Below are 21,690 nucleotides of genomic sequence, written 5' to 3' on the forward strand. Positions count from 1 at the left end.
GGTTAATATACATTTTTCCTGCCCTCAAGAAGCCTATACGCTAGTGAATCTAATTATAAGGAGCTTCAGTCTTTTCAGGATTTCTCCTCGATTAGCCTGTAAACCTCTTGAAGACAAAGACCATGTTTTTAACGTATTGCAGGTTTGTTGCTTGAAGTCAGGGATGGTGTCCACTAAGGTGCTCCGTTACTGCTGTGAATATGGCTGGCAATTGGAATGTCTCCTCTCCTTTGTAGTTGGTGACTGGACTAGAGATTATCCACACCTAGATATAGGAATATCCTCATGGCTTAAAATAGCCAGTTGATTTTATAAGGCACAGGCTAAGCCAATTCCTTGTAAGTGGGCCCAAGGAATGTAAAACACTTTGAGTTGTCAGGATGATAGTAGTATGAAGGTTTCTCTTAAGACTACCTAATCCACTATGAAAATCACCACAGACATCAGAGTATAAAAAAAATCAAAGTTTTTTTTTTCTTATATAGTGGCAATGCAGACCAATTCATTCGATTATATTTATTGAGCGCTTACTGTGTGCAGAGCACTGTACTAAGCACTTGGAAAGTATAATTTGGCAACAGATACAGACAATCCCTACCCAACAATGGGCTCACAGTCTAGAATTCACATGTATTGCTATGTGAAATACTGTTCAACGTGGAAGAAAAAAAAACTATTTTTTATACATTTTTCCCTTAATGAAAACATACCTTCTTGATATGTAGTATCCTACACTCTATAATTAATTATAGCTACACTATGTAATTAGTAGCCTACACTCTATAATTAAGCCCCTACTGTATAATTAATAGTCTTAATAAGGTTGACAAGGTGTAAATTTTTTCTAGAAAAAATCTGGGCAATTTTTTCAGAACTAGCCTCCAGTCCTTCCTTAAAGCATATCGTAAAGCTCACTGTTTCTCCTCCATATTAGAAATTTTAGGTGGTGTCAATATTTTGTTTTCCACATGGATACAAAGAAAAAGGGAATTCTGCAAACAGGTTGGGTCTTGGGGAATTGTGAATGTCACCCCTGCAAGGTGCCCTGCCAAAAAAAGAAAAAAATGATGCTATCTTTATCTGAATTGGGAAAATAAACAATCTTTCTGCCTATTTACTTTCAAACTGTTTTCCAGATGAAGGATATTGGAATTCACTATTATCTGGGATTTAATTAAAAATACTATATTGGATTATGTGCTAATAAATCCAGCATTTCTTTTTCCTTAGTAAATCTTAATGACAACTAGATTCAATTGTATGTCTGAATCATCCTGGAAAATTATTATTTTTTTATTGAAGATAAATTTGCTCTCTACCATAGCAACATAACAAAACACAATACTGAGTCCATGTAATTTTTATTGCTGAACAAATAAAGGAATTGTAAAATGCAGTTTTGAAACTGCAGACATCCAAAAAGCAACCTTGCATTCTGAAATGTGTATCAGTATGCACTGTAATAATTTCCAAAGAACAGTTTCTAAGAGATGATTATGAAACTCTCATTGATAAGGAAATTTGCATTTACCAGTGATTATTAACTAACTCAAGAGCTAGTAATTTAATAAACACACTGTGTAGCTTACAGCATTTTAAATCCTCTGTATCTTTATGAAAAGGAGCAGGATTAATGGGACTGTATCAAATTATGGCTTTAAATAATTTGGAAAATACTTCCTGTGATACTGAAGGGAATTTGAGATAAATGACTTATCCACCAGTCTTTAGCACATCAATGGCAATTTCTAGAAAGGGAGATCCAGGGCAGAATTCAAGGCTATGGAACATTAAGGTTAGGCTTGGAAAGCTTTGCAATGAACAAGAAACCTTCTGTGGAATTTTCAGTTGCAGGGAATTATTGAGGCAAGCAGCTTAGTAAAATTCAACAACATGATGTGACACATAGTAATAGGAAAAATACTTAGGGCAAAATTGAAGATGACAAAGGCATTGAGGGATTAGATATTGCATAATTATTTGGAATGCACTTAGCTTTTTTTACCCCATTCTTATCCTTCCCTGGAGTATGTAGCATCATGAGGAGCCAGATTTTTAAATATGGTGCCTGTGGCATCAAATAGGCTCACAATCCAAGTAGGAGACTTTGAAAAGATATTTAATCCTCATTTTACAGCCGAGGTAACTGAAGTACAGGAAGTTAAGTGACTTGTCCAAGGTCCCGCAGCAAGCAAGTGGCAGAGCTGGCATTTAGGACCCAGGTCCTCTGATTCCCAGGCCCTTGCTCTTTCCACTAGCCCATGCTGCTTTTCTACCCTAGTGGATAGAGCATGGGCCTAGAATCAGAAGGACCTGTGTTCTTATACTGATTCCTCCACTTGTCTGCTATGTGATGTTGGATAAGTCACTTAACTTCTCTGTGCCTCATTTACCTCATCTTTAAAATGGAGATTGACTGTGAGCCCCATGTCGGATAGGGACTGTGTCTACCTAATTAACTTGGAGCTATCCCAGTGTTTAGTACAATGCTGGCACATAGTAAGGGCTTAACAAATATCATTTAAAAAAATTGGTCTCTTTAATTTTAGAATTCCTTTACAAGGCCTGCTACCTGTAACCTTATTTTTGGCTCTTATGAACTTAGAGTGAAGCTTTATATCCACCTTAAAAGGGAGGGTCACAAGCTGGGTACATGTCTTGACCATGATTCCCTGTGCAGACTATGGCAGGTCCCAGTGGACAGTCATAGATCTCAGCCTCTTGCAGCTCTGAAAGAGAATCTCCTCACCAGTTGTTTCTGTCAGTTCATTTTGCTTTAATGCGAACCTTACTGACCGGTGAGAAAGCACTGCTATAAGCAGCAGTGAGAAGTTGCATTCAGCTGCTCGCCCTCCCCTGAGTCAATTCCCTGCGTAATTTCTTTCCAGCAGAAGGTCAGTATGTTGGGGCTAGAGCTAGATGTAATTTTATGCTCTGCATTGCCATGGCTTGTAAAATGTGAGTAAACCAAATGTGACTTGAAATATGGTTTAGCTTTAACTGACTTGCTTCTACTTAACGTTAATAATAAGAATGATGTCAAACACTTTAGGTAGATACACTACAATCACATCAGACACAGCCCTGTCCCTGTCACAAATGGGGCTCATGATCTAAGAGGGAGAGAGAACTGGCATTTAATCCCCATTTGACAGTTGAAGAAACTGAGGCACAGAGAAGTTGACTCTAGGTCACACAGCAGGCAAATGACAGGCCAGGTTTAAAACCCAGGTTTTCTGACTCCCAGCCCCGAGGTCTTTTCACTAGGACACATTACTTATTATTAGAAATGCTGACATTCAATGTTACCTTAGTTTTTTAAAAAAATTTCCACAGAAAACAAATGGGTGGGAACCCAGCTGCCTAACAGGTCCCTACCCTTGCTTTTTCTGTTCCGTACTAAAAAGCCATCTTCTATTATCAATGCTGAGAGTAATAATAGAACATGCAGATTAACCATCGCCATTTTGCAAAGATTCTTTCCATGAAAAAACCCATCCAGCTCCATCTGGGAGCTACTCCAGATCCTTTCATTATCGTTAGTTCAGAGTCTGCAGTTTATCCTCTAAAAGATACTGGAACAGGCATTATTACTGAAATCCATTACAAACAGTCAGAGTCCAGTGGCCAGCGTGAGTGAGGCACAAATGTACTCTGTTGGGAGGACTGAAGAAACAGAAGGTTTGAAGACATAAGCCTGAACTTTCAATGAAGCTTCACTCCTACCACGTGTCCAACAGACTATTTAAATCCCCCTGAACTGTTTGTCTCTCTCTTGGCTGCTCCCAAAGTATTCTGACTCAAAGGCCAAATCATTTATTTTTATTTTTTGTAACTCACAGTGGGATCTTTTCCAGCCATTTTGCACTCTTCAACTTTGATGGTTGATGCGGGCCAGAAAATCTGTTTTGGAAAGAAAAATAAAGGTTACATAATCTCACTGGGATCAACACAAGATTCTTCATCTCCTCTTAGTTTAGACTAACAGGTTTCTTTCAAGATACATCTTTGCTTGCTCCATGCTCATTTTCCCAAAGATCATTGCCTTCCATTTTACAGGAAAGCCTACTCTTGGGGATCCACTATAATGATGGCCAATGCATAGGAGATAAAATAGAAGTGTGTATTGCATTTCAAAGTGAGATGCAACCATTAATTCATTGATCTCCACAATTAAAGTGAATAAGAGAACTATTCCAACCAATTTAGAGATGTGGACACTGAGTTATATGAAGAAGAAAGGGGGAACAGTGAGGTGAAATTGAAAAGCATTGATTCTATGCCAATTCCATGTACAATCAGCTACCGGAAGAAACGTTTTATTAACCAGGACTTTCTGGATACTTTTAGAAGTATCCTTCCAAATGGCAGGGTCAATTTAAATACCTGATGGACCATGAGAAGTAGAAACCAGACAGTTCCTGGTGTAAAATGCATCTTCTTCCCCATTCTTTGGAGTATGAGAAGTTCCAAAGCAGGAGTACATAGCTATCCACTCTCCCTCCACACCTGGGTATGTTTATTCAACAGTACATTTACTTGTTTTGATTATTCTATTTATAAATATTTTGTCTGTCTCTTCCATTAGAGTTTTAACTCCTTGAGGTAAGGAACATGCCGCTTCATTGTAGTGTACTTTCCTAAGTGTTTTGTACTGTATCATCAACAGTGGGCTTAATAAATACTACTATTACTACAAGTACTTCAAGTGATAGGCTGCATTATATTCTGTTTAGTTAATTGGGGTGGCTCTTACCATAAAATTGCAGTTTCTCAGATGGCCATAGGCCTTGGGACAATGCTTAGTTTTATCCCAAAGGATAAATTAACATTGTAAATACAGAGCTCAGCTATCTTAGAGCTTAACTCAATTCCACAAATGAAATGGCTTAATTCAGTGAGAAGCATTTTAGATGGTACCATTCCAATTTTTGTTGGGTGCCGAGAAGAACGGGCAATGATCGGAGGTTTTTGAAGAGTAGGAAGACACGTACAGCATGATGCCTTTAGAAAAATGGTCTAGGTAACAGAGTGAAGTATGGATTTGGAACCAGAGAAGTCAGCAAGGTGGCTGATGCAGTGGTTGAGCTGGAATATGACTTCTCCTAGCCACCTATTGGAATTTGGTAATTGTGCCTGGTGGTTTACACCTCAGATTCCATCAAATGGAATGGCATGAAGATCCCCACCTTACAATTCCAGGTTGCTGGAAAATGCTGAATGAACTGTATGATCATTATTTGAGAATTTTCTTCCAAATTATCCCATCATAAAAGGGGAGGAAGTTTAATCAGAGTTAGAAAATTTTCCCAGCAACATCATTAAAGTACTTTGTGGTTGTTTATGGCATATATATATAATGACATGAGCTTCATCTATTAAAAGAGAGTTCAGAGACACCTTACTCCATAGGGATTTTGGACTCCCCTCTCAGAGTCAGGAAAAAGATGAAAATGTATTCAACTCCATGCCTGTTTGATTATTCCCCCATTTAAGTTGGATGAAATCATATTGGAGTAAGTGACTGGAGCTGCTTCAATTGTCTCAAGGGATCAGATAATTCTGAATAGACTACCATAATGACCACTGATTCCTATTCAGACAAGAAATGAAGTTACATATCAGACTTCAGAGAGAATGTGGCCCAGAGTATGAAATTTATTAGTTTAAATTTGTTTGGCATGAAACATCAATGTGTAAATGTATCTTAACCTTTCAATTTCTCACTTTACAATGCCATCAAATGTTGAGTTAATATTTATTAAGCATTAATGCCAAAAACTATCTTTATTGAAACATTTTGATCTTTTGGGTCTGTTGGAGGAAATGACGTTTGGAACATGTAATGGCTTCCATTAACCAAGATTGTGAGGAATTGTCATTTATACTGTGAGGAATTGATTTCAATTAAGTTTTGTTTATATGAACAGTAACATTTATATCAACAAATCTTTTTTTAGAAATATCAAGATGTCACTTCATTTTGAAATGCCTATAGCTATTAAGATGTAAGGTAAAATAAAATGTTTAAAGAGGCCAAATTAAAGATTTAAACCAGTCAGAGAGATAGACTACTGCCCACATCCTTTATTTAACCTCAAATGATTTGAAACACTATAAGGGATGTTAGGTAGTCTTAAATACTTTACTCCTCCACTGGTAACCCATTAACCCTATATCAGGGTAATTATTGGAAAAACAGGAGCTTTCCGCAAAGGTGAGGAGGTTGTAGTTTAACTTTCAAGAAACTGAAAATTCTTTGTATATATCAAATCTTGGCCAGAAGATAGGGAATTCAGAACAGTCCTCTACACTTAGGCTGCTCCTTGGGAAACTGATTATAACCCTCAGAGATCATTTTTAAGGTAAACAAATTATATGAAATGCATTAAGTGCTTTTGAACAGAATTAGTTTGATTCGGCTTATGTTACACATGAAACAAGTACTAACTGTTGAATGAGGTATAGACTAGACTCTTGCCTGATTTTGGTCTGATGAAATACACATTTCTCATTAATAAAAGGATTTGCAGAAAAGCAGTCAAAATGAGACAGAATGAAGTTTTTTGAACTTACACTTAGAGGATCTTGGCTTATATTATTAATATTCAGAGAAAGGATGTGATCTTTGCTGCCCACATATATCCGATCCTGATCTTCATCCATTAATAATATCCGGTAGTCTAAAGGGTTGTGGGATAGGCTGTAATGTTCAAAAGTCTTGGTTTCCTGCAGCTCTGTAATAGTAAATACCACAAGTGAATGAAGAGTTTCTGGCTTTATGGCTGCCTTTAATGTTTAATGAGGTCCCTTTGAATGATTCCGAATAAGAGCAAACTATATTTACCACTTGCTCTAATGAATTAAATATCATTTTGCATTTTTATTTTCACCTGCATTTTTTTCATGTTAAGAAGATTTTTGCTTTGATGATAATGGCATTTGTTAAGCGCTTACTATGTGCAAAGCACTGTTCTAAGCGCTGGGGGGATACAAGGTGATCAGGTTGTCCCACGTGGGGCTCACAGTCATCACCCCCATTTTACAGATGAGGGAACTGAGGCTCTGAGAAGTTAAGTGACTTGCCTAAGGTCACACAGCAGACACATTGGTGGAGCCGGGATTCGAACCGATGACCTCTGACTCCAAAGCCCAGGCTCTTTCCACTGAGCCATGCTGCTTCTCTAAGAATGCTTTCTGAAGAATGGTTGCTTAACTAATGCAATATTATTTCTATTTACTGTCTTTAAGGCTGATAGGCTATTAAATCAGCAAATCTATGTTTTTAAAGTTTTAGGGATTATAGAGGAACTGAAAATAAATCCAAATCTGACACATGTTTTGACTTCATTAGGATTTTGGAGAGATGACAATCGGTGTAATTGTCCTGAAACCCTCAAATGATTAGATTGTGTGAAGATAATTGCAGTTTGAGGTTCTGCATACACATCTTTCCTCATTTTTTTTTTTTCTTTTCCTCAAATGGTACTTGTAAACCTCTTACCTTGTGAGGGACACTATAATAAGTTCTGGGGTGGGTAGAGTATATGCAGATCACACACTATCTCTGTCCCAAGTGGTGTTCTCAGTATAATTAAGAAGGAGATCAGGTATTGAACCCCCATTTTACAGATGAGGAAGTTGAGCCATGGAGGAGGGAAATGACTTGCCCAAGGTCACACAGCAGGCAAATGTTGGAGCAGGGATTAGCACTTAGGTTCTCTGACTCCCAGGCCTTTCCACTAGGCCACACTACTTCTCATGGGACCTTGAAAGACAATGTCTGATGTTGAGGGGAGTCATCACTATCATTGATTATTATAATTATTAATAATAATGGCATTTATTAAGCACTTACTATGTGCAAAGCACTGTTCTAAGCACTGGGGAGGTTACAAGGTGATCAGGTTGTCCAACGGGGGGTTCACAGTCTTAATCCCCATTTTACAGATGAGGTAACTAAGGCACAGAGAAGTTGTGACTTGCCCAAAGTCACACAGCTGACAAGTGGCGGAGTCAGGATTTGAACCCATGACCTCTGACTCCAAAGCCCATGCTCTTTCCACTGAGCCACGCTGCTTCCTTCATTTAGAGAGAAGCAGCATGGCTTAATGGAAAGAGCACGGGCTTGGGAGTCAGAAGTCATGGGTTCGGGTTCTGGCTTTACCACTTGTCAGCTGTGTGACTTTGGACAAGTCACTTAACTTCTCTGTGCCTCAGTAACCTCATCTGGAAAATGAGGATTAAGACTGTGAGCCCCACCTGGGACAGCCTGATAATGTTGTATCTCCCCCAGCGTTTAGAACAGTGCTTGGCACATAGTATGCGCTTAGCAAATGCCATTATTATTATTATTTATGAGGACCTAGTCTTTGAAATGGCCATTGTGTAGTTTAGGTGCGATTTTCTAAATGAGCCATCAGCAGGACTGGAAAAATAGATTTAATCATCAAGCATTCTTCAAAGAGCCATTCACTCAAACCTCAAAACAATATTGTGAATGAAGCAGAGAACAAGACCTGCAGCTACTACGAAGAGCCAGTAAATGAATCGCTAAAGCCCAGTTCCCGCCGACCAATCCGTCACACTGCCCAAGTGCATTTGCAATTGACCTTTGAAAACAATGAATGTATTGTGGAATTAATAAGGTCAATATTCATGACTGAAGATTTGATTTTCTTTCTAAGCCAAGTACTTCATCACGGAATTTAACTGTTCCAGTCAAGAGGCTAATTTTCTTCTTGACCATTATTTTGAGACCCGCAAATTCTAGGGAGGCAGTGGGTTTTTTTTCAGAAATGATCATTTCTATGTAGCTTTATCACCCCAGAGCCAGAGGTTTCTTTCCCCCATGATATTTTTTTTGGTCTTGATGTGGACATGGCATGTCAGAGGCAAAATTCTGACCCAAATGGGAATGCAGTGTAATATCTTGCAACTCCAGTCCTCTCAACTGACCAAATTAATGCTCAGTGCTTTCTTGAATTTCCTCCAGCCTTTCTTAGGACTTGGCATATTGTTTGGTGTGATAAGGCTTGTCTTGTCTTATGCCGTTGAGTTGTTTCTGACCCATAGCCACACCCTGGACACATCTCTCACGGAATGCCCCACTTTCCATCTGCAATCATTCTGGGTGTGTATCCGTAGAGTTTTTTTTGGTAAAAATATGGAAACAGTTTACCATTGTTTCCTTCTGCACAGTAAACTTGAGTCTCCACCCTTGACTCTCTCCCATGACATTGCTGCCCAGCTTGGGTGAGTTTTGACTTGTAGCAGATTGCCTTCCACTTGCTAGCCACTGGCCAAGCTAGGAATGGAATAGATATGCCTCTGCTTGACTCTCACTTCCCGTAGCTGAGACTGGTAGAGTACTGGAAACTCTCCAGGCGTGACCGTGAGAAAGGGTGATAAGGCTACAGGTAGTCAAATTTGTTTCTGAGAGAAAGTGTTCAGCTCTCTTTCACTATGTCCATCAATGGAACACTGCTTGGGCAAGGAGTGTTTCTCAAAGGGCAGAATTAAAGATCCAGGCCAGGATTGACACTGCATGCTCTTTCCAGAAGTTCTAGTGATTATTGCATTCCCCATGATAGAAAGTTGTTCTATTTTCTTAAGCCAAAATTTCCAAAGTTACAATGCTTGGCAGGGCAATATTTTTACCTGAAATCCACAGGATCACTCTTAAAAATTTCCTCAGTGGTTCAGGAGGCTTATCCAAACTTTCCAATGATAAAATTATCATCAAAGTGTGAACCACTTAGGTAAGTAGCAAGTTAAGCTACTTGGCATATTGAGTGATTTTAATATTTAATAATCATTGTACATCCTGTAATATATTCCTACAAGCATAACTGCACAAGTCTAACTTTTATTCTCTATCAAAGAAAGTTATGAATTTGGAATTGGATTTCTTGAAATAATTTAGGCAATTTAATTAAGAAATGTAATTTTAGGGATAAAGTTGATAGCTTATTCTCCTATGCATTTTCACACACACAAATGCTCTATAAAATAAGACCTACAGGAAACCACCTCTCCAGAACAGTGCACCATTCTATGTTTCCTTTAAGAAACGCCAAGAATTGGCAAGCCACTTAAGAAGTTATGGATACTTTATTTGTCTGTCCAATTAAAAGTCAATTCCCAGAAAGTCTCTATTAGAAGCACATGGATTAATAGTTGTAGGAAGAAAAAAAGTGATATGGTTGATAAATAGTTAAAAGTTCATTTTATTTTTTAAATAATTTTCTTAAGGTTAAAAAGGTTCTTGTAAATAGTTTACTATAAATTCCAACCTGGTATGTAAACTTTGCTAATAATTATTTTGAATTTATTTATATTCCCCAAAGAACTCAATAAATCACTTTTACAAGTAGGACTTTTCAGGAAATCATGAAAATAATAATGGCATTTATTAAGCTCTTACTATGTGCAAAGCACTGTTCTAAATGCTGGGCTGAAATGCATGTTATTTGCATTCCCCAAACCGGCTGACCCCCGTTCCCCCACAGCGACCTCTGACCTCCGACCCCGACAGCAGGTTCACTGACCGACCCCCTCCCAACGACCTCTGACCCTGCCGCCAGGATCACCGGCTGACCCCTGTTCCCCCACAATGACCTTCCCCCACAACAAGTGCTTAGTACAGTGCTCTGCACACAGTAAGCGCTCAATAAATACGATTGATGATGACCTCCGACCCCGACATCCGGATCACCTGCTGACGACCCCCCCAACCATCTCTGACCTCCAACCCCACCGCCCGACATCAGGTCAGGATCACCGGCTGACTGACGCCCCCACCGTGCCCCTACACTGACCTATGACCTCCGACCCTGACGTCAGGGTCACCGGCTGACCAACCCCCCCACAACGACCTCTGACCTCTGACCCCTGCCCCTGCCCCCCCATCAGGATCACCGTCTGACTGACACCCCCCCCCCAACAACTTCTGACCTCTGACCCCCAACTCCTCCACCCGACGTCAGGATCACCGGCTGACCCCACCCCCACCATGACCTCTGACCTCCAACCGACTTCAGAATAATAATAATGATGGTATTTGTTAAGCGCTTACTATGTGCAAAGCACTGTTCTAAGCACTGGGGAGGACTGTGAGCCCACTTCTAGACTGTGAGCCCACTGTTGGGTAGGGACCATCTCTATATGTTTCCAACTTGTACTTCCCAAGCACTTAGTACAGTGCTCTGCACACAGTAAGCACTCAATAAATACAATTGAATGAATGAATGAATTCCCAAATACTACTGCTCACAGGATTCTTTCCTTTGCTGGGTTTTGCTATAAAAGAACTTACATTTGAGTTGCTTTTAGAATTAGTGATGTGTCACAAAAGCTTCAGTCATCTGCCAGTCTTTTGGAGGCACTGGTTAAAAACTGATTCAGCGACAGAGGTTTGGCTGTTACTTGAAGGGGAAAGACCAGAACAAGGATAGATAGATTGCCCCTGAATGATTGTCATATCAGGGGATGGCAAATCTAAGGGGACAGAGAAAAACAGCCTTTTCCTTAGCCAGAAGTTGGGAGGTATCAGATGTCAAACACTGAGATCTTTCTGAAATCCCATGGAGAGGGAAAGAGAAGGGGAAAAATTTTGCATTTTAAGTACTCCCAAAGAAAGTAGCATCAGCCAAAACTGATTTCATTTGAAATCTTTGATGTGACACATCCTTTAGAAGGCTATTATTTCTTCATGCTCCCTGAATAAATCCCAATTTAAATTAGTGTTTCTTTTCTTTGACTCATATTCCCTACTCTGGAGGATGCTGGGTTGTTATGAGGTCTCCTTCAATGCCTGATTACTGTCCATCAGTCAATCAGTAGTATTTTTTGAGCACTTACTGTGTGCACAATACTGTTCTATGTGCTTGGGAGAGTACAGTTTAACAGTGTTTGTAGCCAGTTTTCCTGATAGTGTGATAAATTTCAAGGGCTTTAAGTACACAGATCCAAGTGCATGGACAACATGGAAGGAAAAGGGAGTCGGGAAAGCGAGGGCTCAGTTGGAGAAGACCTCTTGGAGAAGATGTGTTTTTAATAACGCTTGGAAGGTAGGGAGAATGGTGGTCTGTCATATGAAACAAAAGCGAGCTCCATCCAGGTCAGAGGGAGGGCATGGGAGTGGCAGGATTGAGGTACAGTGAGTAACTTGTCACAAGAGGAGCTGATTTGTGGTAAGAAATCAACGAGATAAAGTAGGAGGGGGCTAGCTGATTGAGTGACTTAAAACCGATGGTATGGAGTTTCTGTCTAAAGTGTAGGCAGTTGGGCAACTACTGGAGGTTCTTGAGGAGAAGGGAGGTGTGACCTAAACTTGTTTTTTGTTGTTTTTTTAGAAATAAATGATCTGGGCAGCAAGAGTGAAGTATGGACTAGAGTGGGGAAAGACAAGAGACAGGGAGGTCAGTGAGGAGAAATATTTAGTGGCATTTCATTGGGCAATCAGTAAAGAGCATAGAGAGTAATCCTGCTAATCCAACTGCAACAATGAAGCATTGTATCACCAGAGAGAAGGGGAGGTGGGGTAGAGATGTAGAAGCTTAGAGAGGCTGGAAATTGCTTTACAAATTTTTGTGTATTATCATAAATCCTGTCCCGGTGACAGAGAAGCACCTCTTTTGATAGGTGTGTCCTTCAGTAGGTTTACACTTGAAGCACACTACAACTACAGATATCAGGGGACAGCAAGTGACTTTCAATTATATAGATTTTGACACGAGGCCTGGGGCAGCAGGCTCCAGTTTGACACCTGGCCAGTATATATATGTACAATTTTCAGAGTCAGGGAATAGGCAGGAAGCAGTCAGAAAAGGCAAATCCAGATAATCAAATAAAAGGTTAATTTTTTAAAGGATTGTCAAGCTTCTATACATTTATCAACTTTTGCAGCTACAATTTCTGGGTTAAATTGGTTTATTTGACAAAAAGACCCTTGCGGACTCTCTGAGACATTCCGGAAAAGAGAGAATGTGTCGTCTCAGACAGGTTATTATGAGGACATGACCCAAGAATATGTGCATAGGCATTTCCCTCAGCCCCACTGAAATCACCTAAGGCCAGTACTTCCTGGAAATGGCTCCATCCAGACAGAGGTCCCAGTTATTTGAGTAACCATGGCAGCACCTGCAACTAAGAATTTTCCACTCTTCATATAGGACCCTAATACAGATTTTGTGAACTCGCCTCGTTACCTAGACTCTGAGACTTGAAAAATGATTTACTACAGAACATCGAGACACTTTCCAAGTATTTCCAAGGCATTTCCTTCATCTCTGTTTAGATTGGAGAGTATTTTATATAGAAAGAAACCAAACCAAGGAGAGTTAAATGATCCAACGTCCTAATGACAGAGGCAAGTTTGGAGGCTTTATTCACTGCCCAGATTTCCATGCTACGCAAAATGCTGGCAGCCAAAACATTGCTTGTTCATCCTTGATTAATTTAATTTTCCTAACGTTAAAAAGGCCAGCTGGAATTTGCTGTAGGGTGACCTGGAAATATCTTAACATCATAGGGTTGGGTGTTTGAATAACTATGACATGGTCCCACCCATGTAGCAGTGGGAGCTGAACACCCAAGCTCCTCCCCACAGACCTCTCCAAATTAACCTGAGTTCCTGCCAAGAGACAGCACAGCCCAGAATGCTCATTAGGCTAGGACAGTTTCTGGAGCGGGTAGAACCTCTGAGCTGAGGACAGAGGAGTTCTGTCTGTCTCCCCCTTCTAGACTGTGAGCCCGTTTTTGGGTAGGGACCGTTTCTATATGTTGTTGACTTGGACTTCCCAAGTGCTTAGTACAATGCTCTGCACACAGTAAGTGCTCAATAAATATGATTGAATGAATGTATGTTCAGCCCTGACTCCTTCTGGGGTGCAACACTGTCTTCTGAACTTGGCTCCTGTCCTGCTCCGCCATGCCTGGTTCTGTTCTATGTAGGACTAAAGTCATTAGTGTTGTGCAATCAGTGTTTTGGCTGTTCAGCGTTGCCTGATTTGGGCCAGTAAACGAAGTCCTCCAAACTAGCCTCAGTCACTTTACTACAATTACCACAGTTACTGATTCTGCAACTAATAATAATCATGATAACTGTGGTATTTAAGTTCTTACCATATGCCAAGCACTATCCTGAATTCTGGGGTGGGTGCAAGATAATAATGAAAGACTATTTAATCCAGCTGCCCCTTTATTTTTATTATTATTAATGGCTGACTGTGTCAAGCACTGTTCTAAATGCTGGGGTAGTTACAAGTCAATCAGGTGGGAACCAGTCATTTATTGAGCATTCACTATATACAGATCACTGGACTAAATGCTTGGGAGAGTACAGTACAACAGAATTACCAGAAATGATGTTCCCTGCCCATATGGGAAGCAGCGTGGCTCAGTGGAAAATGAACGGGCTTGGGAGTCGGAGGTCATGGGTCCTAATCCCAGCTCCTCCACTTGTCAGCTGTGTGACTTTGAGCAAATCACTTCAATTCTCTGTGCCTCAGTTACTTCATCGGTAAAATGGAGATGAAGACTGTGAGCCCCAGGTGGGACAACCTGATCACCTTGTATTCCCCCAGCGCTTAGAACATGCTTTGCACACAGTAAGTGCTTAACAAATACCATCATTATTATTATTAATAAACTTACTCTCTGGGGGGAGACAAACATTAATATGAACAAATAAGTAATTTATAGTATATAATTTAAAAATATGCACCTAACTGCTGTAGGGGCTGGGGAGTGGAACAAATAGCAAACGTCCAAAGGTCACAGATTGAAGTGCATAAATGACACAGAGGGAACAGCGAGCTGGGCAAAACCGGGCTTAATTAGGGAAGGCCTCTTGGAGGAGATGTGACCTTAGTAATGCTTTGAAGGGGTTTGCAGTTTAAGTAGAAGGGAAAACAGTTATTGAATTTCCTGAGACACAGATAAATTAAATGGCTTGACCAAGGTTAAGGAGAAAATAAGAAGAGAGCTGGGATTAGAACCCAGGTCCTCTTAGTCTCAGGCCCATGCTCTTTCCACTAGACCCCACTGCTTCTCATACCAACTTCATAAAGAATGATAGACCCTGTCCTAGCAGGTATCCACCAAGGCCCTGGAGGCACTGTCCCACCCTGAATCCCCCTGGGGAAGTCACTTCCTTGCTATGAATCAGAATGAAGTCTGTGTGTTCCCCACTCTTTCATTGGTGACACATTGATTTCAACTCTGAGAGTTCTGCAGTAGGGACCATGTCACATTCTTATGTCACATAGGAATGAGCCTATGAAGAAACACTGTAACTGCAAACTCCTGTTAAAATCTCTGTTTTTTTCTCTCTCCTGCTAAGCAGGGCAGTTGTGAATCTATCGAACTAAATAAAGCAAATGGAAGTCCAACACCTAGATTATATTTGAAATCCTGCATTACTAAGTATACACTTTGTATAGCATCATCATTTTTCCAATGTGCTTTCCCATTCATTATTTCCTGTTAGCACCACAACATTCTTGTTAGGTATGAAGAGGCAAGTATTAAGCCCCATTTTACAGGTGTGGAATTTAAGGCCCAGGGAGATTACATGACATGCTCAAACTCACAAAGCCGGTTAGGGGGCAGAGCAGGGATGAGGAATATGGCCTTCTGGCTCCCAGTCCAGTGCTATAGACAGAGATGGAAAATCTACTAAGAAAGCACTTGTCCTGCTTAACCCCACTGAGATTTATATGAAAACATCATACTCTGTGAAGACATTAACAAGAGTTCACAGCCTGTTAGATAATGACTCCATCTCTATTTTCCGTGTCAATCAGGTGGTAATTTGGACTAATTAAAATTCACTGAACTTAAGTGTATTTTAATTATTCATTAATCATATGAGAAAGAAGCAGAATTAAAATGCTTGATTTCTATGCATATTCTCACATGAATATTGCTGCATTTGCATGACAGGAAATGTTAGATTTATGACTATGGAACAGAAAGAAATGATCAGTTACCACTGACTGGGAAGAATAACTATTCCATGTCTTGCCAAGGTTTTCATTATCTAGATTCTTCCTTCAGGGTTGTATAAGACCACCCACTACTTTCAATAAGACAGACAAGTCAAAATTTAACTAAATCCATCCAATATTGTTCAGTGCCATCTTTCACTGTTCTCATTCTCTCATTTTAGTTTGAGTGCAGAAAGCAGTCTAAAAAATCATGTTATATCATCTCAAAATAATAGAAAGAATTTGACTTTTATGGTAATGAAAGCAATATGGAGTAGAATCCTTGAAGAGACACACTCTAATCATTATTTTGGTTGATTTAGCTCATTGTTACGACCACACAAATATCTTTGGCTCCAGTATAAAACAACAACTGGGAAGAAGTGTGAAGGAGAATGGAGACATCCCCCTTTACTTCAAATGAGTATGTCGGTCATTTTCTTCAGTAGTCTCTTGCTTTCTTTTCTCTCTGCCCTCCCATTGCCAAGAGTGCAAGGTCAAGGACTGCTGTCTATAGAAGAGATTTAAACTGTGTACGTCAGAGTGTGTTTGTGCATAAAATTAGAGCTCTTTCCTTCCATTCAAAGCCAAGATGAAAGATGCTTGCCACATCATCCTGCAGCTTTCAAATCAAAGCAACCTCACTTAATAATGTGCATAAACATGATGGCTTTTCAGTCTAAATTCAAGACATTTTGAAGGAATGAGAAAGTGTACTTGCCAACCATGACATTGTTTCTGTCGAGGAAGAGAGCCACCCCTGAAGAATAGATACAATTTCCATATTTCCTGACTTTATTCTATGATTTTTCTTTCTTTCCAATTTTATTCCTCTCACTTTCTCGAACATACATTTCTTACAGCTAAGTGTCACCTTGAAGTTACCCTGCTAGGTCAATTTCAGTCAGTAGACGCTTTCAGTGTGTACACAGCATATTTAGTGTCATCCAAAAGACAGAATGAATAGTGATTAAACTCCTAGATATTCAAAATTTTGACCTGACCCCAGAGGATTTTAAGACACTCTTTTGAAGGTGGAGGAAATTGATAGTCCCCTAAACTTTAGCTCTGTGGTTTTTATATAGTCTGATTCTACTAGACAAAACCACAAAACCCCAACATTCTTTGGGGGAGAATTACATTAAGCTAATTAGTGTACTTAATAAAAGTATCTTAGCAGGATAAACCCTATGATGAACAGAAACTTGGAAATCAGGTTTTGTGAAGTAGATAGCATTGTTACACTTACCTTATATGGAAATGAATTATTCTGGCTCTATCAGGTCTGTTTTGTGAGTTATATTTACATGTGTAAATGCCCTATGGGATACTAACTGCAGAATTACTGTGTTTCAGCTACTACTCACACCAATTATGAGGAGAGCAGTGTGTGAATAAGTGCTGAAGCAGCTCTAATTTCAGCAGTATTCCTCCAAAAGGTATGTTAGCCTATAAAATGAGATTTTGGAGATGGCCTATTATGTTATATAGAAGATGAGAGGGCTTGGCTGAATTCACAGGAGTTCTATTGATTGTTTCTGCTTACTCTTGCTGTAGTTTGATCTACTTTGTCCCTCCAAAATTGTTTCTTTCTAAAACCAGTTGTTCTTTATCCCCTAGAACATGTTGTGATCTTTCCATTAGTTGAGAGAATCTCAGAGACCAAGAATTCAAGGATGATATTGAAAATTATCAGCACTGAGATTTGGGGGGCCAATCTTTTTCTAAATTGCATATGACCAGATGGTGATCATGCCTCTGGGCTTCCAAATTTATTTCTAAACAAAAGAAGTACTAAATTTTTTAGTGTGTTTTGACTTGCTCATACTTGTCAGTAAGCAGAGGCAATTTAAATACACTAGTTCCCTACAGTCTTAGACTAAGTAGGTAAAGCATATTCTAAATCAGGCACTTGGACTAGATATGTCCAAGTGGGACATAAATGGGGATTAAGACTGTGAGCCCCATGTGGGACATCATGATCACCTTGAATCCCCCCCAGTGCTTAGAACAGTGCTTTGCACATAGTAGGCACTTAACAAATACTATTATTATTATTATATGTACTTTCAAGTGACATTAATTTTTCATATATATATATATATATCTCAATGTCTAGGTTTCAAATCAAGCTAGGAAGGAGTGGCTCTTCTGGAGCAAAGGCTGTGAGGAAAATAGTGATGCCAAGAAGAATTGAAAATTGTTTCAGAACACAAATGCTAATAACAAATTCAACCTTACAGCAAAGTACTGTCTTTACAAGTGTGCAGTGTGGAAGGGATTGTCAGCCATGGTGCCACAGAGGGATGAAAACTCCGTGTGACACCATCAACTTTGAACTACACACACACACACATGATCAATTGGTTTATAATTAGTAATTGGTAGTGAATGTCCTTAGCAAGTGAAATTTGTTTCTTAGGGTGTTTAATAAGAAGTACCTAGAGTGCATTTGGTATAGGCAGCTTGTCTATTAATTATAGCTTGGCTTTACAAGCAGTTTTCACCTAGAGAATTCAAGAGCCCAGAATTAACACCTTGTTAATTCTCAATACATCCTGTGCCAGGCAGAAGTTTGCAACAGACCTCATTCTCTCCCTTGGGCAAGTAATTGTCAGAGTGAGGAGACTTGTGTGGGCCAGAGGGTGGGGCTCAGCAAATGATCCCTGATTATGTCAGCCTGCCCCAACAGAACAGGAAGTGCCCAAAACTTGAAAGCCACCTCTAGACTAGAAGTTCTTGGGGAAATGAGTAACTAGTAAGTTAAAGAGCATTTTTACTTAGCCACAGAGTATTTCTGTTGGCAGTGCCCTAGACTCTTCCTGCAATGGAGGGCTTGGTAGAAAAGCAGAGGACTGGGGCAGGTTTAACCTGGGACTTCAGTATTGTGAGAACCCAATAAGGCTCCAAAAACTGGAACCCAGAGGCTTTTCTAAGTCTATGTAGGGCTCTAATTGGCATCCAGTTTGCCAAAGAGCTGTAGGAGGCCTCCGAATGAATGAAAAGTTTTTTGCTGCAGCAGCTAAATCCTTTGCACATTATCATTAGAAAGTGAAACCTACTTTCCTAGGTATGTTTATGTTGTACAGCAGTCACACGTTAATTTTCCCATTAAAAGGTTCATGAGGTTTAACTGATTTTTGTTTCATTTTATGATTCATTGAGCACCTGTTGTGAGCACCTGGGAACATCCATAAAAGTAAAAGATACCATCTCTTTGCACATAGTAAGCACTTAACAAATACCATCATTATTTGTTTATTACTCATTGCACCTCGATCTCATTTATCTCACCGCTGACCTCTTGCCTACCTCCTGCCTCTGGCCTGGAAGGGCCTCCCTCTTCATATCTCACAGGCAGTGACTCTCCCCACCTTCAAAGCTGTATTCTAAAGCACATCTCCTCCAAGAGGCCTTCCCTGACTAACCTCTCATTTCCTCTTTTCCCACTCCCTTCTGTACCTCTCTTACTTGCTCCCTTTTTTCACCACATTTATGTGCTTATGTGTAATTTATTCATTTATATTAACATCTTTCTCTCCCTCTAGACTATAAATTTGTTGTGGGCAGGGAATGTGTCTGTTATATTTTTGTTCTCTCCCAAGCCCTTAGTACAGTACCCTGTACACAGTAAATATTCCATACACGAGATTGACTGAGTCCCTGACCTCAAGAAGCCTGCAGCCTAATGGAGTTCAGTGAAACCCATATGAAAAGCTCGTTAGAAAATTAATCCTGGAAATTTAAAGCATTGACTTTTTTCCAAAGTGGCTTCACTTTGAGAAGCAAGAGAAATAGCGTGGCTCAGTGGAAAGAGCACGGGCTTCGGAGTCAGAGGTCATGAGTTTGAATCCCTGCTCCGCCAACTGTCAGCTGTGTGACTTCGGGCAAGTCACTTTCTCTGTGCCTCAGTTACCTCATCTGTAAAATGGGGATTAAGACTGTGAGCCCCCCGTGGGACAACTTGATCAACTTGTAACCTCCCCAGTGCTTAGAACAGTGCTTTTCACATAGTAAGTGCTTAATAAGTGACATTATTATTATTATTATTATTCACATTAGCAATCTCATTTTCCCTTCATGGCATTTATGTGAGGTAGTAAAGGGCAGGTAGGATTATCTCCCTAGTATAGAGGAGAACACAAAGTGGCTGAGAGATTGAATGATTTATTCATCCAGCAGGTTAGTAGCAAAGTTGGAATTAAAACACTGGGCACTAATGATGAGTAGTTTCATCACTTTGGAGTAAAGCTGCTTTTTTGGGTAAAGGACCTGGGGATATTTTGGAAGGAAAGTCTGCAAACCGTGTTTGTATTTGATTTTCTTTAGAAATCTACAGGTGCTATTTCTCTGCACATTGCAAATCCATGAATGAGAACAAAAAGATTTCTAATGGCTATGACTAGTGCCCCAAACAACAGAGATTTTCTCTTCATGTCCTGTGGGTGGATGGAAATTGGGCTTGTTCTGATGCTTCCAGGGACAGGTCAGAGAGGGGCTTCGTGGAGAGGAGACATTTCAAGTGATAGGGTAGATTCGATCAGTCAATCAGTTGTATTTATTGAGTGCTTGCTGTATGCAGAACCCTGTACTAAGGGCTTGGGAGAGTACAATATAACAGAGTTGGTGGATGGGTTCCCTACCCAAAGGGAGCTTACAGTTTAGAGGAGGATACAGGCAATAAAATAAATTATGGATAGGTACAAAAGTGCTGTAAAGCTGAGGGTCGGGTAAATAAAGGTTAAAAATCCAAGTGCCAGCTTCACCAACATCCATGAGTTTGTGAGGGTGGCACTTCCAATCTGGCCCACTTTCCACTATCCTCCTAGGCCCACCCAGCCCTGATTCCCATCTTCTAGACTGTGAGCCCACTGCTGGGTAGGGACCGTCTCTATATGTTACCAACTTGTACTTCCCAAGTGCTTAATACAGTGCTCTGCACACAGTAAGCGCTCAATAAATACGATTGAATGAATGAATCTCTAAGTTTTATTGCAGATGGATCTGATTCCCTTATTACTTTAGAACAGCGCATTTTTCTGGGGCACAATTGGCAATGGTTTTGGAAAATAGAAAGAAAGATTCAAAGGACTTCTGTCATAGAATAAGAAAGATCTATCATTTTCTGTCCCATTGACCTCAGAACAATATTTTCTTGAAGTCACCACTGCTCTTCTCCACTATATCTCCTCAGTCAACTTTAGCTATAGTTGACTCAGCATCCTCTATCCCACTCTAGCCAGATTTATGACCCCCACAGGTCTCAACAGAAAATACCCAACCATGTTTCCTGAGTCCTTTAATCTGTGTTGAACAATAATTATTCTTAAGGATGCTTCCATTTTCATGACAAGCCTCCTTGACTGATTTTAACCATTTCCTTACTCAAAAAAAAAAAAAAAAAAAAGGCAAATAGCTCTTCCCTAATTGTCTTTCTTCTCAAATCCAGACTCCTCTATGCTAGGTCTGTAGCCTCTGTATTTCCCTCCTTCTTCCACTATGTTTTATATGGTATTTGATGAGTGCTCACTGTGTGTCAGGCACTGTACTACGTGCTGGGTAGATAAATTAATCAGGTTAATCCCCATCTTGCATATAAAGGGACTGAGATACAGAGAAATGAAGTGATTTGCCCAAGTTTACACAACAGACAAGTGGCAGAGCTGGGATTAGAACCCAGGCCTTCTATCTCCCAGGT

The 21,690-nt window shown here is 40.0% G+C and overlaps 1 protein-coding gene across 2 annotated transcripts in view; it reads right to left on the bottom strand.

Annotated features, from left to right (window-relative positions):
- The window catches only part of SEMA3C (semaphorin 3C), a 144,212-nt gene that overhangs the window by 64,933 nt on the left and 57,589 nt on the right, over positions 1-21,690 (bottom strand). For both annotated transcript variants that reach the window (XM_038741277.1, XM_038741278.1), the window contains 2 exons: positions 6,577-6,737; positions 3,841-3,903 (listed from right to left, as the gene is read on the bottom strand). In XM_038741277.1, the coding sequence (XP_038597205.1) occupies positions 3,841-3,903; positions 6,577-6,737 (224 nt within the window). The remainder of the gene's footprint in view (positions 1-3,840; positions 3,904-6,576; positions 6,738-21,690) is intronic.

Source organism: Tachyglossus aculeatus (assembly GCF_015852505.1).
Source record: "Tachyglossus aculeatus isolate mTacAcu1 chromosome 12 unlocalized genomic scaffold, mTacAcu1.pri SUPER_6_unloc_1, whole genome shotgun sequence".
Lineage (NCBI taxonomy): Eukaryota > Metazoa > Chordata > Mammalia > Monotremata > Tachyglossidae > Tachyglossus > Tachyglossus aculeatus.